General features: G+C 46.7%; 1 protein-coding gene across 4 annotated transcripts in view; it reads right to left on the bottom strand.

The window, feature by feature from the left end:
- Nucleotides 1-883: 883 nt before the first annotated feature.
- The window catches only part of Ak7 (adenylate kinase 7), a 75,202-nt gene continuing 61,917 nt past the window's right edge, over nt 884-14,168 (bottom strand). For all 4 annotated transcript variants that reach the window (XM_028764563.1, XM_028764564.1, XM_028764566.1 and 1 more), the window contains 3 exons: nt 11,928-12,148; nt 2,386-2,544; nt 884-984 (listed from right to left, as the gene is read on the bottom strand). In XM_028764563.1, coding sequence (XP_028620396.1) covers nt 946-984; nt 2,386-2,544; nt 11,928-12,148 — 419 coding nt within the window. In that variant the 3' untranslated portion in view covers nt 884-945. The remainder of the gene's footprint in view (nt 985-2,385; nt 2,545-11,927; nt 12,149-14,168) is intronic.

Here is a 14,168-nt window from a genome sequence, read left to right as displayed (position 1 = left end):
CCCCTGCCCCTCCCCCTCCCCTCCCTCCCTCTCCCTCTTTCTCTCCCTTTCTCTCTCTCTCTCTCTCACACACACACACACACACACACACACACACATTAAAACTAACCAGCTTAACCAATAAAAGAAACCAATTTCTTCTTCAGGATAATGCTAGAGATTTTACCAGGTTTTTATTTTTTATGGAGAAAAGTCACAACTCATGACTGTAATGAGAAATTAATGAGTGGTACATATTCAGCAGTTTGCCGTCATCGAGGGTAGCAGTATTTACCTCGGCCCATGTGTTTCTCATAACCAGCTCTTCCGTTCTCTGACTTAGTGCCTAGAATCCAGGCCCTAGCTTCAAGAGCACTCTTGTGGGAAACAGTCACCCCTGATGTTGTGGGGTGCAGCAAGCATGGATGGGCCGTTCTGATTTTTTGTTTGTTTGTTTGTTTGTTTTCGAGACAGGGTTTCTCTGTGTAGCCCTGGCTGTCCTGGAACTCACTCTGTAGACCAGGCTGGCCTCGAACTCAGAAATCCACCTGCCTCTCTGCCTCCCAAGTGCTGGGATTGAAGTCATGCGCCACCACCGCCCGGGCTGTTCTGATTTCTTTCATTGGTGACACTGTTGGAGCTTATCACTTCATGTTGTAACTTAAGTTACTACAAATGTGTTACGTGCAGAGCTATGACTGACATAGGAAGAAATAGGAAGCCATTGGTCCGTGAGCCGTGCAAGTGTGCCTCCTCTGTTTGCTTTTCAAATACCGCTTCAATGAGATAGTAGTTATTCATTACAATGTAGTTTTCTAACGAGTCTACTTTATTAGGATCCCCCCTTGATACTCCCCTCCTCCCCAAAAAAAACCCTGAGAAAGCATTTTTAAAAGCAAATCGTCAAATTACAAGTTTAACTTAAGCACTCCCTCTGAAGCTCTGCGGCCCCACACTGTTGAGTCTTTACTGCATTTCAGGATTGTTCTTGAAGAGATACTCTGCCTACAATACAAAGAAAACCATTTATTTTTTTTTCCTCATGTGAGCGTGTGTGCCTCCGAGCGTGTGTGTGTGTGTGTGTGTGTGTGTGTGTGTGTGCTGCTGATCACATCTGTTTCCCAATGTGCCTGTGGCAATCAGAAGACAAGCTCAGGGGTCAGGTCTTAACTTCCACACCTTGCCTGAGACAGGCCCTCTGTCATTGGCTAATGTGTGCATCAAGCTGGCTGGCCTGTGAGCTTCTGAGAACTCCCTCGCCCCCTACCACCACCAGCACCACCACCAATCTCACTCAGGAGTACTGGGACTACAAACACAGGCTACAGCATCCAGCTTTAGTTCCTGGGCGTTTGAACTCCAGTCCTCGTCCTTGTGAGCCAATTTCCCAGCCAAAAGTCAGCGATTAACAAGACATTTAAATGCTATCTGGGTTTAAGATTTTACACACAGTCTTTCCTTCCAAATAAAAGATTAAAGAACTTACATAACAATAGCAAGCATGGGTGGGAGAATGGCCCATTGAGCTCCCACCCCTTGCTGAAAAACTACCGACAGTTGATCATGGCTTGAAGAGGAAGAATCAGTTTTCTTTAGGGAATGTGGTCCTTGGTTGTTGCCCATGTCCATAGGAATACACTAATCAGTCTCCGAGGATTGTTAAAGCAAGCACACAAACCAAATGAAGTTGGAAAGGGGGAGGGGCAGGGGGAGGGGGAGGAGTCCAGTAGAAGCCTGAGGCTAAGAGGGGAAAGTAGGATCAGAATTGAAAGTAGAGATGAAGTTCTCAATATATTTAGATATACACTCAAAGGAGGAGAAAGAAGAGATCTTACTGTAAGCCATGGGCGTCTTAGAAGTTGTTTCCTGAGCAACGAGATGCGCATTTCCTTAAACTCAACTGGTTCTCTCTTAAATGTCAGTCACCCTTCATTTTCAATTTGGTATTTAAAAGAACTAAAATCCCAAAGCTATCGAGAGGGCTCAGTGGTGAAGAGCAGTTGTTTCTCTTGCTGAGGACCTGGGTTTGATTCTCACCCCCACCCACCCACGTGCTCACAAACGTCTCTAACTCCAGTACCAGGGAGGCCAACCCCATCCTCCACCTTCTGTAGGCACCACACACACACACACACACACACACACACACACACGAAGGCAAAATAACCGTAAATGTCAACTAAATAAAACGATTAAAAAACAAAATGTTTTAAAAGAAATCTTATGCCGGGCAGTGGTGGTGCCCGCCTTTAATCCCAGCACTTGGGAGGCAGAGGCAGGTGGATTTCTGAGTTCGAGGCCAGCCCGGTCTACAGAGTGAGTTCCAGGACAGCCAGGGCTACACAGAGAAACCCTGTCTTGAAAAAAACAAAAAAGAAAGAAACAAAGAAAGAAAGAAAATCTTACCAGAAAATCCACGGGGTCTTCGGGCCTCACCTTGCAGCACTCGTTGAGGCCCTGCATGAGGGTAGGCATCACGTATGTCATCAGGTAGTTCCTCAGGGGGATGGACTGCGCCTCAAGCAGCTCCCTCTCTTCTCGCTTTACTTCCTCAAGCCGTTTATTCTAAAGACATGGAGCACAGGGTCATGGGGAGATGCGCAGTCAGAAGAGGTGCGGCGTGAGAGCATTTGACCCTGTTGTCCCCACGGGACATTGAGACTAGACCCTGCTGAGCAATGTCACCTTGGCATTCCCATGTCTGCAGGTAAGGATGTAATAGCATAATGACCGCAGCCCAGCGTGCTGAGAAAACTGTGAGGTAGCTAACTCTTTCTTGTACTCTGTGTTTTATTTTTTATTCCTAAGCCTTTTTAAAATGCGTATAAAAAGCTTTCTGTTCTTGTTGTTCGTGTATAAGGTATTGGGCTTCACTGGGGCATTTTGAAACATAATTTGCTTCTGTTCATCCTCTTCCCCGTGCCTTCTCCCACATCCCCCTGCTCCTCACCAGACCTGCCCATCCCCAGAGCCCTTTCTCCTTTTGCCTACCACACAACCTTCTCCTCCCCTACTGAGGTTCCTCTCTAATCTGGTGACCTCTGCCACATTCACCCACATGCATGTGCAGACGTTAAAACCTGGGAGTCACGTACGGGGAAGGACGTATCTGTGTGAGTCTGGGTTGCTTTATTCGATACAATCATTTCCAGATCCTTCCATGTCCTTGCAGCTCCCACAGTTTTTGTTTTCGTTACAACTGAACATGATTCTATTGTGACTATGCACCACACCCTCCTTATCCATCAGGTGATGAACACCTAGGCTGGTTCCACAGCCACGCTCTAGCAAACAGAACAATAAAGATGGATATTTACTGAAAGAATCTCTGTGACATCGGGCCCAGAGCCCTGGAGAGATGGCTCTGGTTAAGAACATGCCTCATACAGAGGACCCTGGCTTGATTCCTGGCACCCACTCACAGGGTGGCTTACAACCGCCTGTAACTCTAGTCACTAGGGATCTGATGCCATCTCTCTGGCTCTCTGGGGACTCAAACTCAGGGTGCACATATAGTTACAGGGAAAATGCTCATACACATAAAATAATAAAAACAAATAAATTATTTTAAAGGCCTGTGGCATACAGGCAAGTCTGCCTTCAAAGAGGAACTTGGGGTAGATCTTTGAATCTTTCGCTGGGCCCTAATTCAGTCTTCATCTGTTTATTTATAATTGTATGTTTACATGTGAAGGTAATATACGTCCGGGGGAGGGTCACATGCCACGGTGCACTGTAGAGGTCAGAGGACAACTTTTGAGCATTGATGCTCTGCTCTCTCTGTCCACAATGTAAGTCCTGGAGATGGTACTCCAGTCATCAGTCTTGTGTTTCAGGCACCTTTACCATCTAGCTGGCCCTCAGTCTGCATTTATTGAACAAACCTTGTATGCCTGGTATGAAAAGCAACTTGGCCATGGTATATGATCTTCTTCATTTTTTTCCTTATGCATGTGTGCATGTGTGTCTGTGTGCACATGTTCAGTGTGTGTGTATGTGTGTGTGTGTGTGTGTGTGTGTGTGTTTTGGCCAGAGGACAGTCTCAGATGTCATCCTTAGGAACACGGTCCACCTACTTTGAGACAGGGATAGGGTCGTTCATCGACCTGGGGCTCACCAATTAGGGTAGACTGGTGACTATCAAGCCCCAGAGAGCCTTTTGATTCTGCCTTCCCAGAACTGGGATTCCAAGAGCGTGCACCATGCCTGGTCATTTTTCTTTCTTTTTTTTTTTTTTTTTCGAGACAGGGTTTCTCTGTGTGGCCCGGGCTGTCCTGGAATTCACTCTGTAGACCAGGCTACCCTCAAACTCAGAAATCCGCCTGCCTCTGCCTCTGCCTCCCAAGTGGTGCTGGGATTAAAGGCGTGCGCCACCGATGCCTGGCCTTAATGTTTTCAAGAGCTTGTTTTGGTTGATTAATCCTATCTGTTGATCTTGTTCTTCCTGCTCTGCTTCATCCATTTCCTCCCTGATCCTTGAGTCATTGTCTTGTTTCTGAGGTGCCTCGTTAGGATATTTATCTGTGATATTTGCCTTTTTGTCCTTGGTGGTGGTGGTTTGTTTTGTTTTGTTTTGTTTTTTTGTTTGCTTTTGGTTTGGGGTTTTTTGTTTTGTTTTGTTTTGTTTTCAGGGAGGGGGGTTGTTTTTTGTTTTGTTGATTTTTGGTTTGTTTTCTGAGTCAGGGTTTCTCTGGCTGTCCAGAAGAGAGGAACTCGCTCTGTAGACCGGGCAGGCCTTATGCAATTCCAGCTAGCCTGAAACTCTGTATCTCAGGATATAGACCACGATGGGCTTGAACTTTCGGAAATTTGCCTTCTGAGTGCTGTCATTAAAGGGAGTGTACCACCATGCCTGAATGTCTAATGTTTTGCTTGTGTGTTTGCTGTGTGTTTTCTCTGTTTTAAACGTGACAATTACGACCCACCCTCCCAGGACTGCCTGGCCTGGGTCGCTGATATCCCAGCAGGCTCTGCTCTCACTTTCATTTTCCTGAAGGCCTTTCCTGATTTCCTCCCTGAATTCCTCTGCGAGCATTTAAAAGTATGCCCTTCGGTCTCCACTCACGTGTGCGGTTTTTGAGTTTTCTGACCAGAACTCCACTGGGATCTGATGCAAAGAACTCTTTGAAAACTTTGCATTTGTTAAGGCGTGCTCTGTGGGAATGGTAGAGAACCTTCACGGGCTGCTAAGGACAGTGTGTACTCCCTATCTCTCAGATGGACTCCCTATTCTGTAGATACAGGTTAAATCTTGCTGATCTGTGATACAGTTTAGCAGTCACGTTCTCTTGGTGAGATTATTTTTGGCAGACTTATCTGAATGTGAGACTGGGGCATTGAAGTCTCTCGCTACTATTGTATCAGGTCCTACAGTGACTTCTTAGGCCTCTGTTTTATAAAAGGTTACAATTGTTACATCTTCTTGATGAATTGTTCGCATTGTTAGTATATAGTGCCCCTCTTTGTGTCTTCTGTCCAGTTTTCGGTCTGAAGTCTACTTTATGAGCTGTAAGAATCACTGTGCCAAGCCGGGCAGTGACAGTGCACTTCTTTAATGCCAGCACTAGGAAGGCAGAGGCAGGTGGAGCTCTAAGTTTGAGGCTAACCTGATCTACAGAGCTAGTTCCAGGATAGCCAGGGCTAAATAAGAGACCCTGTCTTAAAAAAAAAAATAACAACAACAAAATTACTGTGTCAACCTGTTATATAGCCTTCATTTTCATGCTAAACTGATTTCCACCTTTTAACACTAAGTTTTGTTTGGTTTTAAAATCTCTTACATTATAGTGTGTGTGTGTGTGTGTGTGTGTGTGTGTGTGTCCAGGCATGAGTGTCCATGATATATTTGTAGAGGTCAGAGGGCTACTTGTGAGAGTCTTTTTCTCCTTTTACTATGTAGGTCTCAGGCCTGCCAGCAAGCATCTTTAACCTCCCCAGCTCCACTCTCTGTTTGGGGGGTATACTTGCTAGCTAAGTGAGTTTCTTGAAGACAACAGGTAATTGGATCTTGGGGTTCAATCCAGCCACTTAATCTGCGTGTATCCTTTCTTTGTGAATTGAATCTGTTTGAATTTAAGATTCTTTTCAAGAAGGGTTTGCTGCTTCCAGCCATCTGCTCAGTTGATTGGCTAGTCTTCACTGGCATTTTTCTTCCTCCTCCTCTGTCTATGTGGGCTATATAAACTAACTCTTTCATCTCTGCAGAAACTCTATGAAGTAAGTAATGCCTTTCTCTTCATTTTCAAAATGGGGACTATGAGATACCAAGAGGAACAGAAGCAGGGCCCCATAGAGAACGGAGCCAGATTTGAACTCTAACAGCAAAATCATGAGCCCAATAGAAGAGACTTCCAGTTTCTGTTATACAGCTTTTGTGGTAGGAGAATCCAAGAACCAAGGGGAAGGAAAACAGGAAACAGCCACACGGGCTGGTCTGTGTCCATGAGTGTATGTACAACTTCATTACATCTCTTGTGACGATAATTCCTCCCCGTTCCATACAGACTTACAGTTTTTTAGCTTCACTAGTATTTTAAAGTACCCAGTTGCTGGGAGTCAAACCTGGGAGATTACCTGCTGTTCTAAGAGAACCTCAGGAAATTACCTGCTGTTCTGGAAAGCCTAGTCAGTACGAGGTTAAGAAAGGACATTCACAGGTCTCAGGTCCCAGGAACTTAGAGAACGTCTGGCATTTCCTGGGAGCGGGTTACAACAGTGGGATAGTCTTGGGCAATAAAGATATGACAGTGGGATGGACGGTCTTAGACAATGATGATTCAATAGTGGGATAGCCCTAAGCAATGACCCTCGCCTAAACTTCCCGTTTTGCTGTGTCTTTATAACCTCCCCCCGAAATTAAAGTTGCAGAGCTTGATCAGAACCCCAGACTTGCTCTTGTTCTTTGTGTCTCTTGTCCCTTCACTCTTTTGCCCCCTTCCCTAGGGTCTCATCGAATCCCCGTGGGCCAGGCCACCCAGTCAGAATATAAGGCACCCTATGCGAGAGACAAAGAAGCCAAGAAAATACAAAAGGCATGATATCAGTCTCTCCGGCTTTGAAGAAAAATCTCCAGAGACAGTGCTAGTACATGGTAAACCGTGTCCTGTTAGAGAGCCCATTTCTCTGTCCAGACAGCCTGCAATTTATTGGGAGTTCTAATAAAATAGAAAGAGAAAGGCATCGTGCAAACACCCACAGAGAAAATGCATGACATAAGAGGGAAAAACCCTTTAATTCTGAACGAGCATAGACAAACCTGTCAGATAAGTGGATAAAGTCAGACAGTCCTCTGTTTACAGCCTTGATGCGACCAAGCAAAGGCGAGAAAGAGGAATTGAAGAGAAAGCAGGGACTCGGTTGCTGGTAGAGGATGTGTGGGCTGGTTTACATTTGTGGTGGTTTGAAAAGCTGCCCCCCACAGTCCTGGGTGTTTGATACTTGATCTCCTGTGGATGGCGCACTTTGGGAGGTTTGGAGGTGCGGCCTTACTGGAGGGAGTAGTAAAGACTAATTTCACTCTGAGTTTTCTCTCTGTGCTTCCTGTTTGCAGTTTGGAATGGGAGGCCTTAGCTCTCAGCTCCCAGCTGTCACATGATACCACGCTGTCTCCTCCATTTTGGACCCTGGCTATGCTGCCTGGTTTTACGCCAGTTTGACATGAACTATAATCGTTTTGTTGTTGTTGTTTTTGTTTGTTTGTTTTTTGAGCAGGGAACCTCAATTGAGAGGATGCCCCAACCAGACAGGCCTGTGGTACCTTTTCCTGATTGATGATTGATGAGGGAGGGCCTAGCACATGTTGGGCAGTGCCACCCCAGGCAGGTGGTCCTGGGTGCTATATAGAAAACAGGTTGAACAAGCCATAGCAGTGAGCCAGTGAGTACCATCCATCATGGTCTCAGCATCAGTTCCTGCCTCCAAGTGCCTGCCTTGAGTTCCTTTGATGAAGGACTGTGATGTGGAAAGACAGACTTGAAACAAACTTTACTCCCAAAGCCCTGGAGCTTTATCACAGCAGTATAATCCCCAAATAAGACGCTGCCCTTCTGGAACCATAAGCCTGAGTAAAGGCTTCCTTCTGTAATGTATCTTGCCCATAGTGTTTCATCACGGCCATGGGAAAGTAACCAAGACAGCCTAGCACAGAGAGAGGCAGTTTAGAAATAGGTGTGAACACTTCAACCATGTCTGGTCTGACTCAGCAAACTTTAGGCCGTAGACATTAATCGGTCCCACGGAGTCATGAAGGACAAGCGGGGCAATAGAGGAACCAGGGCGCTGTCTCATAGCCAGCGTTATAAAGACACGCTCGCACTCTACAACATAGGGAGGAATTTTCACAAGCGTGTTATTAATGGCCGTCACTGTTCTAGTGCTGTGAAGAGACACCATGATCAAGGCAGCTCTCAGAAAAGAAAGCACTTAGTTGGGGGCCTGCTTACGGTTTCAGAGGGTTAGTGCGTGATCATCGATGCGGCAAGCAGACAGGCATGGTGCTGGAGCGGCAACCGAGAGCTTTATATCCTGATATGCAGGCAGCAGGCACAGAGTAAGACACTGGGCCTGGCATGGAGTTTAGAAACCTCACAACCCACCCGCAGTGACACACTTCCTCCAGCAAGGACACACCTACTCCTACAAGGACACACCTCCTCATCTTCCCCAAACAGTTTATCAACTGGGGACTAGGCTTACAAATATATGAGCCTGTGGGGGCCACCCACATTCAAACCGCCATAACCACATGCACACTATCACTGGTTTGTTGGTTCTGAGTTAACCTTCTCCTGCTCCCAGCCCTGATTTGGCTTTGTCAGAGTGTAGAGTGAAAAATTAGAGATACTGGCTATATAGCATCCTTTTTAGACATATAAAATATTCTTTAGGCTTTCTTTATAAGGACATGGAAAATTTTCTGAGAAACCGAGCCACGAAACAAGTAAGGAATGTGGAAAGACCAGTCACCATTACTGGAACTGGAATAAAAAGGAAAGAATGCAGGTGAGCTAGGTAGAACCAAACTGGTAACTGCAGTGACAGGGCAAGGCCGAAGTAACAGGGCAGGACCACATTCTTGAGAACGATAGGCGTACAGAGAGTTTTCACATGACCCTGACTCACGTAGGTTGGGTTCCTTTGGAATGTTCGGCTATTTTTATGTTATACCACCCTAGCAACCCCCCTCACCCTCTCCTCATTCCTTGGTTTGTGGTTTTTCCCTTTAAAAACCCCTCTCAAACTGTCTGTCAGGGTCAATTCAGCTCCTGCGTGGACATATGAATTGACCGGCAGCTAGCTGTCACGCCCTAATAAACCTCGCTATTGCTCCGGTTCATGGTGTCTCGAGCAGATTACTGGGTGGTCGCGACTTTCTGAGACTTGAGTGAGGGTCTCCCCTCTGCGGAGGTCTTCAAGAGCACAAGGTTAACCCGGCAACCACTAACTAGACTCTGGGTTTCAGCAAGTCTGAGCCAGAACATCTGTGGGGACAGACCTCATGCGTCTCAGGAATGTTGCTGGCGGTCGGGGCAGAAGGCACAGCCGAGCTCTGAAGTGAGAGTGCTTTTGCTCTCCTCACTCTTTCTCGTTTGCTAGTTGGACAATGGCATGTTGGACAGCCCCACCCCCACTACCCCATCACTCTCTTTACCCTGTGTTCTCAGATTGAACTCAGGTCTCGGGGTACCAGGTTTATGTGGTACAAATTTTCCCCTCTGACCATTTCCCAGCCCCCTTTTGAAGGTGTTAGCCTGCTGTCTTCTCAGATCTCCCAGTTCTTTGAATAAAGCATGACCTAAAGATGCAATTCCCAGCTCTGGAGAGAGAGCTCCATGGTTAAGAGCAATGGCTGCTCTTCTACAGGACCTGGGTTCGATTCCCAGTACCCACATGGCAGCTCACAACCATGTGTAACTCCAGTTCTGGGGGACCTAACGCCCTCTTCTGGCCTCTGAGGGCACTTCATGCCCACAGTGCTCAGACACGCATGCAGGCAAAACATCCAGACACAGAAAAATAAAAAAAGATGCAATTCCTGTCTGTGTCGCCAGCCTCTGTGATGACACACGGGTATCCTAGCTCACCAAAGGTGTGTGAATAAACGCCTACTTCCCACAACCTCCCAGTTCTCTCTCAGTACTTGCTGAGTGCCTGGCATATGTCAGTCCCTGTTCAAGGCAGTAAGAATACAGCAAAGAACAAAGACGGGATACCAATGTTCACACAGCTTAACTTGTCTGTGCCAGGAAAAGGCAGGGAGAGGTAAGTATATAAAAGCTACAGTACGTCAGATACCAGAAAGTTAAGGAAGAAAGAAGCAGCAGCATAAAGAGGGTGCCCTGAAGAGAGGCCAGAGTGGGTATTTTACATGTGGTGGCAAGGGAGATGTGGAGATCCTTTGGGGCAGCTAGGCAGGGATCTGACAATGGCCAAGGGCAAGGAAATGGACTTCAGGCAGGAATCTAATTTTAGGCTAAAACAAGGAAGTAATTTCAGTCAGGAATCTAAATCTTAGGCTAGAACAAAGAAGTAGGCCTCAGGCATGAATATGACTGTGGGCTAGGACACAGGGAAGTAGGTAGGCTCAGATATTTTGGTCATCCTGACAAGCCCTTAGAAACAGTGATCATGGGATGATGCTTATTGCCTTGCTTGTTCCTTGACTATTTGCATTTATTGTATTTATTGCTAGTTCCCCCAACCTAGAACTGACCTAAATACTTGCATGTAATTAAAATGGTATAAAAGCAAATTGGGAAAAAAAATAAACCTGCCTTCAGTCTCAGAACTGGCTGGGGTCATGCTACAATGTTGTCTGATCATCTTTTTTCTTTTTAATCCTCACTCCTTCGCTGGAGAACCTGTTGACTGGCTGGGCTGGCCTGGTCAGGAGTCTCTTGTCAGTAAAGACATAAGGCAAATAAGATGGAGGAAGACTATACTCTTTGAGATGAGTCTGTTAGAGGCACTGAGGTCACGCTGGACCTTGTGTGCTACAGGAAGTAGTACTGACATTTATCCAGTGGGGCTGGGAAGCCCGACAGGAACAGCTATGCTGGCTGAGCGTTCTGGAAGTGTCCTCGGGAGAAAAAGTGTGGATAATGACACTATGAGGATTGACCTTGTAAATTGAGCAAGATTCACTGACAGGATCCAGACGTGGTGGCTTGCAAGTATAATGCCAAGCAGTCGGGAGGGTGAGGCAGGAGGATTGCCGTGAATTTGAGGCCATTCTGGACTATACGGTGAGTGGCAGGTCAGCCTGGGCCACGCTGTGAGAGCTTGTCTCCAAACAAACAGAAAGCGATCGTGGCCAGAAGTGGAGAGACCAGTGAGAGTGCCAATTCTGGAGGTAGAATCATGAATGTCTCGATAACCAAGCAGAGTTCGGCCACCAGCCTAAGTTAGACAGAAGAAGGAGAACACAGGGATGGCACAGACCACAGGGCCATCACAGGGATGGCATGTACATTGTGTATACAATGTTATACATTTGTGTGTGTGTGTGTGTGTGTGTGTGTGTGTGTGTGTGTGTGTGAGAGAGAGAGAGAGAGAGAGAGAGAGAGAGAGAGAGAGAGAGAGAGAGGATGCTTTTAATCATTTTATTGCTATTTTGTGTGTACAGGTATTTGCCTGAATGTACGTCACATGCATGCAGTGCCCATGGAGGCCAGCAGAGGGCGGCAGATGCCCTAGAACTGGAGCCACAGACTGTTGCGAGCCTGCGAGTGGGTGCTGGGAGTCAACACCCGGTTGCTCTGGGAGGATAGCTGGTGCTTTTTACCCACAGAGCCACCAGGAGCCCATATCATGGACACTAATGGCAGTGGTATTTATTGGTACCCAGTAAAATAACATGGATGCCCCCTTTCAATGTCGCGGGTGACAGGTAAAGCTGTCCGGAGCATTTCCATGGTGGCCTAAGTGACTGTGCCCAGCCTCACACTCACCCACTCCTCCCAGCGGGCTATCTTCTCCGCCATCTCCATGGCCTCCTTGTGTTCACGTTCTGCCGTCTGAGCAGCCTCCTTGGCCAGGCGTTCCTCCGCAGCTTTCTTCTCCTCCTCTGCCTTTTCTTCGTCTGTTAAGCCATAATTCCGAGGCTCCCCGATCTCTTTGATGAGCTGTTTGATGGCAAGCCTGTTCTGGGCATCTTCAAGTTTTCCTACGTCTTTAAGTACCAGAAGAGAAAAGATCTGCACGTAGATCCTAGACTGTGTCAGCGGTTAGAGCAACATTCTTCACAAGGATGTGAGAAACGGTGCCAGAAAAGTAGCATTTCCCACTTTGCCTCGAGGGTCAGAGTTCCATTTCTCAAGGGCAACCTCGACAGTGGAGTCTGAGAGTCAGGGGTGGGAGGAGTCAGGCTTGTCTCCTACAATTCTTTTTCTGTCCGTTTGCTGCCATAGAATGGAGCTCACATTGTAGACTAGGCGACTAGGCCTCTGTCCTGAGTGCTAGGGTGACAGGCACAAGACACCTACGCCCTTTCTGAGTTCTGGAAGTCACCATCGATCTGAGTGGGTGGGCCTGGGAAGGGACTGTACTAGAGTCTGAATTTGTTTTGCTTTTGTCTGCGTACGTGGTACGTGTGTGTTCCATATGTGTGGGCACTCATATGTTATAGGTGCATGTAGACATATGTGCACATGCATGTGGAAGCCTGAGATTGACCTCAGGAGTCTTTAATTGTTCTCAGCTTAACCGAGAGCTCACTGATAACAACACGTTTATCTTGACTGCTTGCTTCCTTCTACAGCTGAACTCGCAGGCGGGCAACCAAACCCATCCAGCATTTATGTACCGGCACTACCCTGCCATCGTATGGACCCTTCCCCTTTGCTTTATATTTAGTTTATTTTTAATGTATGTGGGATAGAGAGTATCTGCATGTGAGTGCACATGCCTGCAAAGGGCATACGAGGGTAACTTCCACAGCTGGCTTCCTATGCTTATTTCATGACAGACCAACTGTTTCTCTTAACTTACATGACTACGAGGAAGGTCAGACTCTAGACTGTCTGACTAACATTAATGTTGAGTCCAGAGAAATCCACTGGTGCTTCTCAGGTTCTTAGACTGTGTCTACACAGAATGACAGTAGTGAGTGCATTTGGGTACTATCTCTTCCAGGTTTTATTTTATTTTTATTAATTTTTTTTTTTTGAGGCTGTATCTCTATGTAGACCAGGCTGTCCTGGAACTCAGAGATCCTCCTTCCCCTGCCTCCTCAGTGCTGAGATCAAAGGCATGCATCACCTCTGTCTGGCTTGGTTTATTTTATTTTCAAGACAGAGTTTGGATATACAGTCCTGGCTGGCTTTGAACTTGTGATCTCGATGCTAAGAACTAAACCCTTAAAGGACTAGGAGGATAGCTCAATGATAAAGCATTTGCCTAGTAGGCACGAGGCCCTGGGTTTGATTCCCTATGCAATGAAAATAACAATAAAGACCATTGAAAGATCAAGAATGTTCTGTCTGCCACCTCTTCACTGCCTGACCTATGATATTTAATTATTTAATTGTCCAGGTGTCTAGTGCTGCGTGCACACTGCAGGAGTAATGACAACCTTCATGTCACTGGTGCTGGGAAATGCTCTGAAAGGCTCTATTTGTGGAAACTCTGCTTGCTCATGGGGAGCAGCTGTAGATACATACCTACCCAACCTAGACTGACAGAGTTACCTTTCTAGGAGTGCGTGGGATGGGGATAGAGTCTAGTCTAGCTCTGAACATGGCTTGCAGTGGAACTTGGAAACTGTAGGACCCTAGTAGGGTAGCCAGAAAGCCAGAAAAGCATGCTGGTCTAAAGAGGCTGAAGATCCAAAGAGAGAATGGATCTGGGAAACAGTGGGAAAGAGTGATGTCCAAAAAATAGATAGATAGATAGATAGATAGATAGATAGATAGATAGATAGATATGGATGATGAATGATAGATGAAGGATGGATGGATGGATGGATGGATGGATGGGTGGGTGGATGGGGGATGGATGGATGGATGGATGGATGGATCCAGGCCCCTTCCTAGGGTCTGCTCAGATCCTCTTGAGGTCCTGCATTTCTGACTATTAGGCATCCCTCACCTAGGATCCCTGTTGTTGGTGTGGAGATGAAGTCAAACACCACAGATGGGCAATGAACAGAGCAGGACAGGAGGTGGGCATGCAGTCACTGCCCGGTCATTCCT

Source organism: Grammomys surdaster, unplaced genomic scaffold (genome assembly GCF_004785775.1).
Source record: "Grammomys surdaster isolate TR1022 unplaced genomic scaffold, NIH_TR_1.0 144, whole genome shotgun sequence".
NCBI lineage: Eukaryota > Metazoa > Chordata > Mammalia > Rodentia > Muridae > Grammomys > Grammomys surdaster.
Note: the sequence above shows the minus strand (reverse complement) of the source record. Positions and strands in the feature narration are given on the sequence as shown.